Source organism: Diospyros lotus, chromosome 14 (assembly GCF_014633365.1).
Source record: "Diospyros lotus cultivar Yz01 chromosome 14, ASM1463336v1, whole genome shotgun sequence".
In the NCBI taxonomy this organism is placed as follows: Eukaryota; Viridiplantae; Streptophyta; class Magnoliopsida; order Ericales; family Ebenaceae; genus Diospyros; species Diospyros lotus.
This window is the reverse complement of record NC_068351.1, coordinates 23431500-23446029: the sequence shown is the minus strand read 5'-3', so window position 1 is coordinate 23446029 and position 14530 is coordinate 23431500. Positions and strand designations below refer to the sequence as shown.

The window sequence follows — 14530 nt, the reverse complement described above, 5'->3', positions numbered from 1 at the left end:
TCTTCCTTCTTCTTTCTAAGAGTGTGGCGAATCAACCCTAGTGTTCTCTTGTTGTGGCGAGTTTTCTTATCAACAGGAAGGTGCTGGGTTTTCTCTTTTTCTCTTTGGCATTTTGGGCACATCAATAAGCTTGCCAGAAATCTGAGCAACCAATTTTGTATAATTTTTTGAAGTGACAAATTATGTTATTTGGAGTTGACATTTTTACACGCAGTCACCTTATAAGTCTTATAATTGTTGTGAAATTTTCATTTTGTATATTTTAAAGTATTCGATTTCAATGGGATTTTAAGTAACAACTATACTAAAAAAAAATAGGCTAAAGATGACTCAAAAAGAGTATAAAATAGTAACATTGGAGGATTCAAAAATAATATAAAATAGTAACGTCACTGAGGTTCAATCTAAACACCTTTAGATGCATTAAAATTCTGATTATCACTCTCAATCAAGATTTTAAAATAAATGGTTGCATTCTTAAATAAATTAAGGGTGAATCTCTCTAGTGATCATTAGGTTAACTTATTTAAGCAAAGGAAAATATTTTAAGGGATTCACTAGAGGAGACAAGGAGGAAAAAATTAATTTATCAAGAGAAGTTAAATTAATTACAATTATTTAAAAAAAGAATTCCTAATTTTTGGTTTAGTAACACGCTCGAAAAAGTAGTGTGTTAAACATGCATTATCATCATGTGATGAAATCATACCATATTCTCCATTTATTCTATAATTCCAATTATTATTTATTGACAATTACATTTAGTGACAAATCTATGCATGGTAATCATGTACTAATTGGTGATAATAATGAGTTCATTTGTTAATATGAATTACTTGTGTAATGGAACCCCTTATTTCACATGGTGATAATTAGTAACATGGAACCATGTTATACTACCTATTATATTTGCATACAAGTTGTAATATCCTAGTATTTTGAGAATAAGTGGGCTTAAAATTAATGAACTAAATGAAAAAATATTCTATTCAAAAGAACATTTAGTAGAAAATAATTAAGGTACCAAAATAATTAAAGATAGTGGGTGAAATAATTGAGAAATACGGGAGATAAAGTAGGGTGTGAACAAATAATTAAAAATTATGGGTGAGATTTAGTGAAAAATAATTAAGAAATGTGACAAAATAATTAAAGATAATAGGTGAAATAATTGAGAAATGTGGGAGACAAAGTAGGGTGTGGACAAATAATCAAAGATAATGAGTGAAATAATTAAGAAATGTGGGAGATAAAATAGGGTGTAGACAAATAATTAAGATTATGGGTGAGATTTAGTAAAAAATAATTAAGAAAAGTGAAAAATAATTAAAGATAATAGGTGAAATAATTGAAAAATATGGAAGACAAAGTAGGGTGTAGACAAATAATCAAAGATAATGGGTGAAATAATTAAGAAATGTGGGAGACAAAATAAGGTGTAGACAAATAATTAAAAATTATGTGTGAGATTTAATGAAAAATAATTAAGAAATGTGACAAAATAATTAAAGATAGTGGGTCACAACAATTATGCTAAATTTAATTCAACCTTCTATAAATAAAGAAAACTTGAAAGGTTGGAGGACTTAAATTAGAAAGAGAAAGATTATAAGAAATAAAGATTTGAGAGTGAGAAAGAGATTTGAAAAAAGAAAAAGAAAGAAAATAGGAAAAAAAATATAGAGAAAAATACCAAAAAAATTCCTAGAAAAATACTATAGGATGAGTTTAGTAGTTCATGTGAAAATTTATGGCAAAGACGTTCGATACGCAAATCGATGCTTCGTCGTAGTAGTAGAATACTAAATTGCTTCGCGTGAAGGTGAGCTATTTTCAAAAATTTCTTCAAAAATTTCATAAATATGAAAATAATATTTTAGAATTTTTGATGATAAAATTGGAAGAGAAATGCATGATTGGTATTTATTATGGATTTTTGAGGCAATAGATGCTTGAAAATCAAAGAGAAAATGAGAAATAAATAGAACATGAATTCTGAAAATTATGAAGAAATTTCTAGGGCTTGGGAATATTGTTTTAGAAATTATTGTGAAGAGAAATTGAGAAAATTTTATGAGAAAGTATTTATTTCATAATCTTGAGGAAATAATAGGAGGAAATGGAAGAAATTAGGAAAATTAGAGAAAATTATAAATATGATTTTTTTAAATAATTATTATGCCTAGGGTACATCAAGGTTCATAATTGAGTATGATTGAAAATTCAACGCGAATTTTGAGGCAAAATTACGCTAGGGGCAAAATTATCTTTTTACAAGATAAGTAGTACTTCACAACTAGATTTAATTTTATGAAAATGCTTGATTTGTAAGTGGTTTTACCCAAAACTTGATTTTAAGTAAATGATTTTATCATGTTGTCATGTTTTGATGTGAATATATTCATGTAGATTGCATTTACATGTATTGATGATGAAATATGCATATGTACACGATGATATTTTTTATCATGCATTCGCATAAGGGTTTGAGAGTACAACCTAGGACCGCTGCTCTGCTAAGGGTGCACCCATACACCTCAGCCTGGTAAGGAGGCTGTGAAAATGGGGAGTAGCAATAAGGTACGATCGGCTCAAATCGAAATGATATGGAAAATGACATTTTGCATCCATACACGAAATACATTATTGTTCCCTTACTTAGATGATTCATCATCTAACTTGGGATTTTTCCGTGAAATATTCAAACGTTTCAGATGGAGATTGTATCAGAAACGATGATGAATGAGGCATGAAATGGCACTTAGCAAAGTGCACGATGAATTGGATGTATGTTATGTAACCCATGTATTTAAATTCTGCTATTTCGAAGTCTGAGCGTTTTGAGGAATGATGATGTAGAATCATATTTATAGAAAATGAGGATGTAAGAATTAATTTATGATTAATGTTAAAATGTTATGTTCGATTCTACCTTCTGCATTTAATGTTTATGTTGATTCTCTTTCGAGATAAATGTATGGAAATTTTGGGATAGATAAGAGCAATGATATGGTTTAGTCGTAGTTTTAAATAGGAAAAAAAATTATTATCGCATAATTGTCCTAAGTTATAGCGGTCTCAAAAAACGAGGCATTACATAAGTTGTTCTAACCTTTAATTAAAAATTCATATTTTATATTGGCATATTCAAATGTACTCAATAAACCAAACTCTAGCTAAGGAAAAAGAAAGATGACGAAAATTTGGGGTTTGTTCTTTTGTTGTTTTCAGACTATTTTGAGTTTCTAGTTTTTCAAAATACTAAAAATGTGTTTACTTTCATATTTTCAAAAATGCATTTTCAAAAACAAGGAAAATTTTTATAAAGAAAACTCAAAACAACCAAAAGTAATTTTAAGTGTTTTCAACAAAAACAACTCCCAAAAATTGAAAACGTGGAAAACACCCTATCTAGCCTCTCCAACCCGAGCGTCCCATTCTCTCACACTCCATGGCACCAACCAAAGGATTCTTTCTCATGAACACCTCTGTAAATCACTGATTTTGTAAAATCCAACCATCTGATCTTGGATCCAGCCGTATTTTCACCGTGAAAATGGCCCCAATCTACAAGGAGGTAAGTCTTTTACTCTGATCTTGTAAATCACTAATTTTGGCTGAAGGTTTAAGCTTAGATATATGGAGATTCGACTGTTGGATCTGCTTATATTTTGGTATGTTGGTCAATAGGGATAAGGGTGTAGGGTGGTTGTCTCTGATCGCTAGAAACCATCGTCCACGGTGGGCGGTGGCGACTATAATTTCATTTTTCAATTCTGACCAAAAATTAAAAATCAGATCTATGAAGATTTGGTCATTTGATCTTGTTGTTTTTTGGGTATGTTAACCCCATCGCCTTATCATTTTTAATGGTAGGCTCTGATTGTGGAAATTTTCGGCCGGGGGTGGTCACCGGAGACAACTGGTGGCAGCGATTATGGTTGGTTGCTAGGTATATATGAAACACCAAAGATTTTTAGACTCAAATATGATGTAATACCCGAGATTTTTAGATTCAAATATTTGAGGAAGTAGGACATTTCAAAGGGTTATGAAGGTCTTAAGAGAAAAGTTCAGTTTTTGAGCCAGGGGCAAAATCATAAATATTGAAGTTTGGATAAAAGTGTAATTTATCTAAAATATTGGGGTATTAGCGTAATAAATCTTTTCTCCAGGGACATAAGTGCAATTAAAAAATAGTCAGGGACCAAGTTGCGAGGGATCTAAGTGCAATTACCAAAAAAGTTTAGATCAATGTGTAATTCTTGAAACCCCGTAACTAGACCATTGGAGTAGGGAATTGAACCAACTAACCATTGGAAATCATGATTGCGGATTTCAAAACTCATTCCAATACAACTTTGGATCATTTTTGGTTTTCAAACAACATTCCATTCCTGCTTTGGATTACTTTGGAGTCCAAAACCTTATTTAAATCAAGTCTAAAGACATGTGCCAAGCTACCATTGGCCACTTAGAGAGAAGATTTGAAATGATTGTAGAAAATCTTAGAAGATTTGAAATGATTATAGAAAATTTTAGAAGATTTGGAATGATTGGAGAAGATTTTAGAAGATTTGGAATGATTATAAAAGATTATGGAAGATTTGAGAAAATCTTAGAATATTTTAGAAGATTTGGAAAAATTTTAAATGATTGGAATATCTTAGAAGATTTAGAAAAGATTTGAAATAATTAAGAAATATTATAATATAATATAACATAGTTAGTGGTCAAGTTTCAAGGCCTACAAATAGGAGACACCATTTGGAGAAGTTGAAGAAGGAATGGAGAAAGGAGAAAGATTGAATATTGAATTCCTTGAATATATACGATGGTCAGGGTACGTTAAGACTCGAATTTGAGAAACGTTGGAAACCTAGCTCAAGAATTAAGGTTGAGTGAGAATCAAGGTGTTTTGGGTTTCGATCAAGGTGAGTGGTCCTACCTAAAACTTAGTTTATTTGTGGGTTGTTCGACCTTATAATTGATTTTGTTTCATACAAATGGTTTGACCTATGATAGGTTTGATTTCATGTGGATGGTTCATCCAAAATGTCTATTTGCATGTGCATTGAAAAACGTGCATTAAAATGTTGTTTTATGTGATGCATTATTGCATGTTATGGATATGGCATTGGCATGTGTGTTGGAAATGGGTAGTGTTTTCGGGTTACTTTTGAGTAGGAACGTAATCCCTGACATGATTATAGTGTACTGGGTTCCTACGTTGATGTTAACCCTCATGTGATGGGAGTGGTAACGATTATTTCCAAGGTGTCAGGAAAATGCGTTGATGTTACCCCTCTTAACCTAGGATTGTGTTATGCCAATATGTCGATATGGTTATGTTGCCCTTAAAGAGATTGCTCTTTTCCCGTGGTATGGGTTAAGCGTTGTATAAGATTCTCTCGGGGTAGAACATGTCAGCATATGTCAGTTTGTTCATGGTTTTGCATTTATTTCATGAAAATGTTTTGAACTCTCATTTAGATGATTCAACATCTAATTTAGATTATGTCCTTAGAATATTCAAATGTTCCAAGTGAAAGTAGTGGCACCAAGAGAAAAGATATGATCGAGATGTAGCCATTATATTAGATCTTTAGTAGATCTTTGATTATGTGCAAGACATTCAGTTATTATGTATATTATTTTGATGATGTGATATTGAACATCGATACAATTACTTGGTTATAAATAAGGAATTGACGGTTATGTATCAATGAGGTTTTGATTTGCTTCTACATATGTGATGATTACTTGTCTTAACTTATTGATTATTAAGTTTGATATGCTAAGAAGATAGAATGAGATTGTTCAGAAATTATTTATATTAAGTGTATGTTGGAAAAAAAAATATTCTCGAAATCCTAGCTTAATGCCACAATTGGGAAAAACGGGGTGTTACAATATATATATATATAGGGCTGGCATTTTTGGACACGACCTGATTACACGACATAGAGTTAAACGGGTTAGGGTTGGGGTTAATCGGGTTTGGGTCATAAACGGGTCAACCCGTTTATGACACGATTATTTTTGTGTCTTAGGCTAGTCAACCCGTCTAACCCGTTTAGACATGAAATGACACATTTAATAAAACGTGTTAATGGGTTGATTCGAACATGTTAACACGATTATATACGAAATGACACGTTTAATTAAAAGAGTTAGTAGGTTGATTTAAACATGTTAACACGATTATATACGAAATAACACGTTTAAAACTAAATAACACATTTAACAGGTGATACAACACGGCCCGTTTAAATTAAACGGGTTAAACAGGTTAACAGGTGACACGACACGACACGTTTAGCTAAACGGGTTAAACGGGTTGTGTCGTGTTACACATTTAATAAACGTATTGTGTTCGGGTTTAAGAAATTTGACACTATTATTAAACGGGTCGTATTCTAGTTAGCCTGATACGTGTTATACATGTGTCTCGACATGACACAATTATGACACGCCAACCCGAATTGCCACCCTTATATATACCCAGTTCTTACAAATTTTGCTTGGTTGGTGCAACTTCTGTTATTGGATAAAAATTTACCTCTTCTTTGCTCTTTTTTGGATCAGGAAGTTAGACATCATTTGGTTGATATACTGCATGCATACATACTGCATCCATCTGAAGGTACGTTGCTTGGGCCATATATTCACTAAAGAATATGAGAGTTGATGATAAGCGGGAATTAAATCAAGATTAGGAAGTCATATATTTTGATGATAGTCAAACAATTCAAATGGGACAAGTCAAGAATCAAATTGCTACATAAATGTGGAATGAGTATCAAAGGATTCATACATGAGTCTGTAATTTTATTTTATTGTTTTAATTTTTAAATTATGTTTATTTATGGTATTTGTATTGAAGCTTATAAATCCCACTTGTTATTGAATTGTTTGATACAATCTTATCATTCACAATAACATTATGTAATTATAAGTTTGTCTTTAATTTTTATTTTTATGCTTTCTATTTTTTTGTCAAGTTAATTAATTTATTTATTTATATTTTATTCTTGTAACTGGAAAAAATATTACAAAATTCATCAACTTTAAAATGTATGTATTTCTTAACAATATATTAGCATTAAATACTTCTAATTTACTAAATAATCAAATTCATTAAATAAAATGTTATTAAAAATTATTTTCAAAATTTCAAATAGAAAGCGTTTTTTAGCTTTTTGTTTTAAAAAATAATTTTTCAGAATGACAAACAGAACGTGTTTTCAGTTTTCTAAAAATAGACTATCAAAATAAAAAATTAAAAATAAATTCAAAACTTAAAATTAAAAATTAAAATGCAAATAGAACATGCCCTTGGTTTTACGTTATTTTGTTCTTATCAATTTTTGTTGTTTATTCAATAATATGTATCATTAAGAAAGTATGGGTTGTTGTAATATTTAATGGAATTTTGTGACAATCCAGAATACACTTAAAGATTTTTTTTTTTTTATTTCTAGTATAATGTTACTTAAATTGATCTATACCATATTGGAAGCTAAAACTCTAAGTACCAGCCTTAATTTTATTTTTTATTGTGAATTTTATGTTAAGGAGGTAAAAGAAAATTTTGGAATGTTTTTGAGTAAAAATTATAATTACTGAAAAAAATTCAAATTTTTGAAATTATAACTCTTAAAAAAGAGAATGTAATTCCTAATATTACATCCTTATCTCAAGAATTTGATCCACTTGATTAAATTAGCCCAATGATTTTGTTCCCCAGGCCTGTTATTAGTGTTTGTTCTAAGTCTCCAAAACATACATCATTCACACGAGGGGACTTTAACTAAACCCTTTTTGTCACCTAAAGTAAAGGAATCGTACTTTTATGTGGAGAATAGTTATTTCTTAAAAATTTATCCTAAGTGTATATAGATTATAACTGTATCCTAATTTATTTAGAGGACAAACCAAAGGAAAGTCTGCTTTCTTTAAAATTATTCGGACAAAATTCAGAAACTTGAGTCATCTAAACATAAAAGTAGTACTTCACTAACTTAAAGACATAGTAAAATAATTAATTTTTGTAATTACTCAATAATAAGAGAGATTTTTATGTTATTTTATTTTAAGGTTTAAGATTTAGGTTTAGGTTTAGAATTTAAGTCTTTTTCTGAAATTTTTATCAAATTTAAATTGAAAATTTTAAAATAATAACATTTAGAATATCTTTTTATGTTTTCTTAATCAACGGACGTCTCTAATCCGGTAATCCCAATAAACAGCTAACACTAATTTCCTCTCTCTAAAAAGGAAACACCGGTTACACCACCAATTCTCATTCTCTCTCTCTCTCTCTCTCTCTCTCTCTCTCTCTCTCTCTCGTGTATGTATATATATATATATATACATTGTTCTGACTGAAAAGGTAGAGCGAGAAATGGCAATGGCGACGAACGGCGAAGCGAACCCCGTGCCAAAGCCTTCGGTGTACCTGGACGACATGGAAGAATTGCGGAACGTCTTCAAAAGGTTCGATGCAAACGGCGACGGCAAGATCTCGGTGACCGAGCTGGTTCAAGTTATGGACGCCCTCGGCTCCAACACCTCCGAGTCCGAGGTGAAGCGAATGATGGAGGAGATCGACACCGACCGCGATGGCTTCATCAATCTCGATGAGTTTGCCAGCTTCTGCAAATCCGCCGGCCACGGCGACGACGGCGTCAGGGAGCTGAAGGAAGCGTTTGAGCTCTACGATCAGAACAAGAACGGCCTCATCTCCGCCACTGAGCTTCACCAGATCCTGAACCGCCTCGGCGAGAAATGCTCCGTCCAGGACTGCACCAGAATGATCCAGACCGTCGATTCCGACGGCGATGGCCATGTTAGCTTTGAAGAATTCAAGAAGATGATGTCCAAAAAGTCTAACCTCAGTAGTAATGGAGATTCCTGCTAGAAATAGCATGGATGGATCCATCCAGGCCCTACCTATATATATATATATATATATGTAGAGAGAGAGGATACCTTCAGCCGCATGGTACGTAATTTGATTTCTGCCTGCGAGCGTATATATACAGCTTATCTTTTTCTCTGATGCCGACTTCTCTCTTTGTGTATTTCAATTTCAGTTACGCAATGGTTGGAAGGAGTGAATTTATGAATCAATTCTCATCTTTGAAATAACACATCTTAAAATAAAAAATTCAATTCAATTCTAGCTATAAGTTTAGTTCTCAAACAAAATTTAGAATTAATATTTAATTTGTCGTTAATCACTTCTTAAAATGCTCTTAATATAATAATCTATTTTTAAAAAATAAAGGGTATAAAGGGATGTTTCATTCACAAATTTAATTTGCAGACAAAATGTAGAATTTATTTCTGCAAAAATGTATGTATAGATCGAAAACTGTATCTATATTATATTGATATCAATGTACATGGCTGTATGTATACAGGAGAATCAAATCACGTAAAATATGCATGGATTGGCTCAATCAAAGCTAATGGTAACTTCCCTTATGTAAATAACTGATTGGTTGCGCGCTCATTGGACGCCAATCCATTGAAGGATGCTTGGTGTACAACTGCTCATGTCCGAGTTCTTTTGTGAAGATGTTCGCTAGTTAATGGGAAGGAACAAATTGAAGATTAAGAGGAAGCTTTGTCGTTTGAACCTTTTCTCGAATAATATAATGGCAATTCAATTCAATATGTTTTGTTCTTTCGTAAAAGACGGGGTTGGAAGCAATATGAATTGTGGACTCGTTATCACAAAACAATGCAATGGATTTAGGAACCTCAATAAAAATATTAATTAACTAGCCGGACCAACTCCTTATTTGTTGTTTGGGACATGGCCCTATACTCTGCTTTTCTGCAGATAAAAGAGCAACTGTCTATTGCTTCTTTAATCTCCAAGTTAATAGTGCGTTGCAAAGGAATGTCAGAAAACTAGTAAATGATCTTCTAGTGGTTGGACAAGATATTGGCCTAGTCGGCGTTGTAACAGGCTCTTAGCTCAAGCGAGTTTTCTTTAAGAAAATAACTCCTTTGTTCAGGAGACTTCTTAGATAACGAACCAAATATTTATCCATGGCCATGTATGGTTGGCCTGGATCTACCATGAATTGGCTGAGGAGATGTACTCCAAAAGTGATGTCTGGTCTAGTCAATGTTAAATACAACAACCTTCCAACCAATCCTTGATATAGCCAAGGTTGTCTAATAGGTTCTCTTTCCACAACCAGGAGTCCATGCTGCTGCGGCATTAGACTTTCAGCCTCGTTAACATCCATGACGCCTAATTTAGATATGATGTCCCTAGTGTACTTTTGTTGGTTTTGAAGAATTCCTTTATCGGTTCGCTTGACTTCTAATTCAAGAAAATAGTTTAGAGTCCCTATGTCCTTGTTATTACCTGCAAGGATCAAATCGTCCTCATATATAAGTACTATCAACCGACCATTCTTTCCAGACAAGGTAAACAAAGAGTTGTCAGAAAAACTTTGCTTGAAGCCATATTGGAATAGTGTTTCTATTAATTTCCCTAACCACCACTTTGAAGCATGCTTTAACTTGTATAATGATTTGTGCAACTTGCATGTTAGTCCCTTTCCTTCTCTTCTGTATCCTTAATTAAGGAAGCTTCATAAATAGTTCTTCATCAAGATCTCCATTAAGGAGTGCACTATTGATGTCGAGCTCATGTGAGTCCCACTCTTTGACCACTACTATTACAAGGAGGCATTTCGCAATGGTGAATTTCGCCACAGATGCAAAAGTCTCATTATAATCAAGGCTATCTACTTAACTATATCCCTTTGTAACAGGATGTGCCTTGTTGATATGCCCTACAAACTTGAAGAGTGACGGGACCTAAAAGAGTCATGAGACATGGAAATGAAGCCCAAAGGGCCAACGGGTTGCAAGACAGATCAAGGAAACAAACTGAAGGAGCAAGAGGTCGAGCCGAGACCAAGTAGGGAGGACCCACTCGGTCATAACCGAGTGGGTATGATACTGTTTTGGTTTTTCGGGCATAACTCTCACGTTTAGACTCTGATTGAGGTGATTCAAAATCCTATAGAAATCCAAGAACATTATCTACAACTTCCGTGTTTTGAGTTTTGAGAGATCCCAGCTAAATCAAGGCTGAAATCAGCCAAGACCAAGTAGGGAAGACCCACTTGGTCATGACTGAGTGGGTGTGACATTGCTTTTGTTTTTTGGGCATAACTCTCTCGTTCGAGATCTAATTGAGGTGATTCAAAGTCCTATGAAAATCTAAGAGAATTATCTATAACTTTCATATTTTGAGTTTTTGAGAGATACGAGATGCATTAAGATGGAAATGTGGATTGAAGTTGAGGAATGAGAACCACTTAAGACTGAACCAAGAGCAAGGAAAAAAGAAGGCATCGAAGCCAAGTGGGAAAAGACCTACTCGGTCATGACCGAGTGGGTTAGACCAAATCCCTCCTCTTTTTGTAACCCACTCGATCATGACCGAATGGGTATCATTTGCGCCTCTACGGATGGGCTTTGAGACTCTCAGATGGGCTGTGAAATCTATGGAATGGGCCGCAAGACTCTCGTCACAATTTTCGCACATCTCCCTTCTCCCTCTTCTATAAATAGCAGGGCATGCCTTTGACACAAGGCACACATTCTTAGGTCCTCTCAGCCCGATTTTGTACTTTTGCTCTCGAGAACTAAGTTAGGCATCATAGGATTTGCGTGGGGACACCCACCCACGCCCCTAACGATGCTCTCATCTTGTAGGTCACTCGGTCATCTTGGGTCACTCGATCATCAAGGGCCACTCGGTCGTCAAGGGCCACTCAATCGTCAAGGGTCACTCATTCATCAGACCCACTTGGTTATTAAGGACCACTCCTTCCTCAGACCCACTCGATCATCAAGGTCCACTTGTTCATTAGAGCCACTCAGTCATCAAGGGCCACTCATTCATCAGACCTACTCGGTCATCAAGGGCCACTCGTTCATCAGACTCTTAGCACACGTTGACGAGACTCTTAGAACATGTTGGTGACAAAACTCTCACGAGGCCTGAGCGAGACTACCATGATCAACCACGCACAAATTGTATTCTCCCATAAAAAAAAAAGAAAAGAAAAGATTGTTTTGTTTTGACAACAACACTTGTAATGCTCAACTAATCCATCAAGATTGTATTTTGCTTTATAAACTCATTTGGTTCAAGCTCCACGTTTTGTTTTCTGTCGACGCCTTTAATTCCTTTGGCATGGCTTCCTGCCACTTCAAATGTTGCATGGCTTCTTCAAAGCTGATAGGCTCACTTTCTAGCTTTTTTTTTTTTTTTTTTGGCCTTGTTAGAAGGAATATCTGCAAAATCTGGTAGCGAACGCGATTAACCGTGCTCATCTTAGGGCTCGCGTCCGTACTTTGGAGAAAGAAAAAGACCAACTCCATGGCCTTAGGATAGAAAATGAGAAGATAAAAATAAAGGCTACGTCCATGGAAGACGAGCTTACAAGAATAAAGGGCATTGAGGAGACGCAATAAAAAATGACAGAGGAGGTGCAAGAGTCCTACACTACTCTTGCTAAGGACCATAGCCAAATTATGGAAGAACTAAGGCACTCACACAAAAATAATGCATATCTACAATCTTTCCTTCAAGAGGAAGAGCATGCTTTTCGAGAGGTGGATGTGGTGGCCATTCGGACCCAAGCCGTCAAAGAGTATCGACTTTCCTGGGACTACCATAGAAGGAAAGAGTTATATCCTCGAAGCTTTGAGAAGTGAAGGTTCTACAAGACTCAGAGCCTAACCTCGCCCAAGAACTACTAAGGCATTTCAAAGAGAATCAATCTGAGAATCAATTTGGGATTTTTGATGCACCCATTAATTTCTTTGATGGGATTTTTATTAATTTCCTACAATAGGATTCCCTTGTGGGAAATTTTTTCATTAGATGAGAAGTTTTTGTAAACTACACTTAGAAAAAGAAGAATGAATGAATATGGAATTTTTTGGAGATGTTTGAGGAATTGCTCTTAATGTATGGTTTATGCAAGTGTTGCATGTATGTAAAATGCAAGTATCAAGGTAGGAGTACCTAGCACTTGGTGTATCATTTGGTCTTTCTGAATCTTGCAACCCATAAAGGTTAGAAGAAAGAATATGGAAAGACTGAGTTTGAGTGATGTTTTACCTTGAGGTAACATACAACTTGTTACAAGGCATTCTCATAGCCACTCCCCTATTATGACAACTACAGCAAATAGAAAAAAAACAATGCCTCCCTAGTGTAAGTGAGGAAGCTGGGGGGTTGCCTTGCATGAAGAAGTGTTAGTTGTCATGGCATAATCTAAGGGGAAATTTAGTACACATTGTACTTTCAGGGTGTACCTTTGAGGCTTATGCTATAGAGATACTTTTGTTTTTGAGGTTTAAGTTTCCTTACATACGCAATAGAATACCAAGGAGCGTTTTGTCAAGGTGGTTCGGCATACAATGCCTACCTCCGCAACCAAAATGCATTGAAAGAGCCATGATTTTGTTTTTGTGGTTCAACCTAGTCTACATCTATAATAAGAGCATTAGGTATTTTGTTAAGGCAGTTATGTGCATAATGCCTACTTCTGCAATTAGAAGACCAGAGTTTTGTTTGAGCGGTTTGGTGGGGGATGCCTATTTCTGCAATCAGAAGCATTTTCAGTGATATAGTTCAAACGAAGCTTACATCCTCGAGGGACTGTTTTTAGTGACTCGGTTCGTATCCCTGAATCTACTCCACAATTTTGATAATGCAATTTCTAAAAAACCCTACATCTGTGATTGAAGGTGAAAGTAAAGCAAGATCGCTATGGGGCAAGCAGCATAGTTCAACATTTTTTAACCTTATCCCGATCCCAGCGATTGGATCAACGTCGAAATTAAATCATTTACATACAAATAAAATAAATCTAACATTTAGATTTCCGAGTCGTTTGCAGATTCGAGCCGTCCAAGTGTCCGGCCTCTAACTCGTGATACGCAGCACGCGTCTGTTAGCAAGGAGAGCGGAATATGAGTGCTAGCTCCTTTTCCTTTTTATGGCTTGTGTATGGACGGAATTGAACGCCTACGTTTCAAATCGATGCCAAAAAGAAACGAGAAAGAGTAAACGAAAATCGTTATTCAACTCTTGAAAAACCATACAAAATAATCACTCTAAAATATTTTAGGCAACCCATAAAGGGATATTTATAAGGAGCTCTAGGGTTTCTTAAACCGTAATGGATATGGGCCGACCCATTTAATTTAGTCCAATTAGGAATTTAATTAAATAGGTTTATTCTAGTCTAACTAAAAACTTAATTAAGCGGCCCAAATCTAATTATAAGTTTAAATAAAATATTTTGGCCCAAATCTAATTCAAGCCCAAACATAATATTTAATTTAATATTTTGCCCAAATCTAATTTAGTCTAAATATAATATTTAATTTTTAATATTTAATATTTGACCCAAATTCAATTTAGTCTAAATATAATATTTAATTTAATATTTGACCCAAATCCAATTTAGTC

The 14530-nt window shown here is 34.3% G+C and overlaps 1 protein-coding gene across 1 annotated transcript; it reads left to right on the top strand.

The window, feature by feature from the left end:
- The first annotated feature begins 8396 nt into the window (after positions 1 to 8396).
- LOC127790617 (probable calcium-binding protein CML27) lies at positions 8397 to 9135 on the top strand. Its single transcript, XM_052320196.1, has one exon. The coding sequence runs from the start codon at positions 8408 to 8410 to the stop codon at positions 8921 to 8923; it is 516 nt and encodes a 171-aa protein (XP_052176156.1). The 5' UTR covers positions 8397 to 8407; the 3' UTR covers positions 8924 to 9135.
- The last annotated feature ends 5395 nt before the right edge of the window (positions 9136 to 14530 follow it).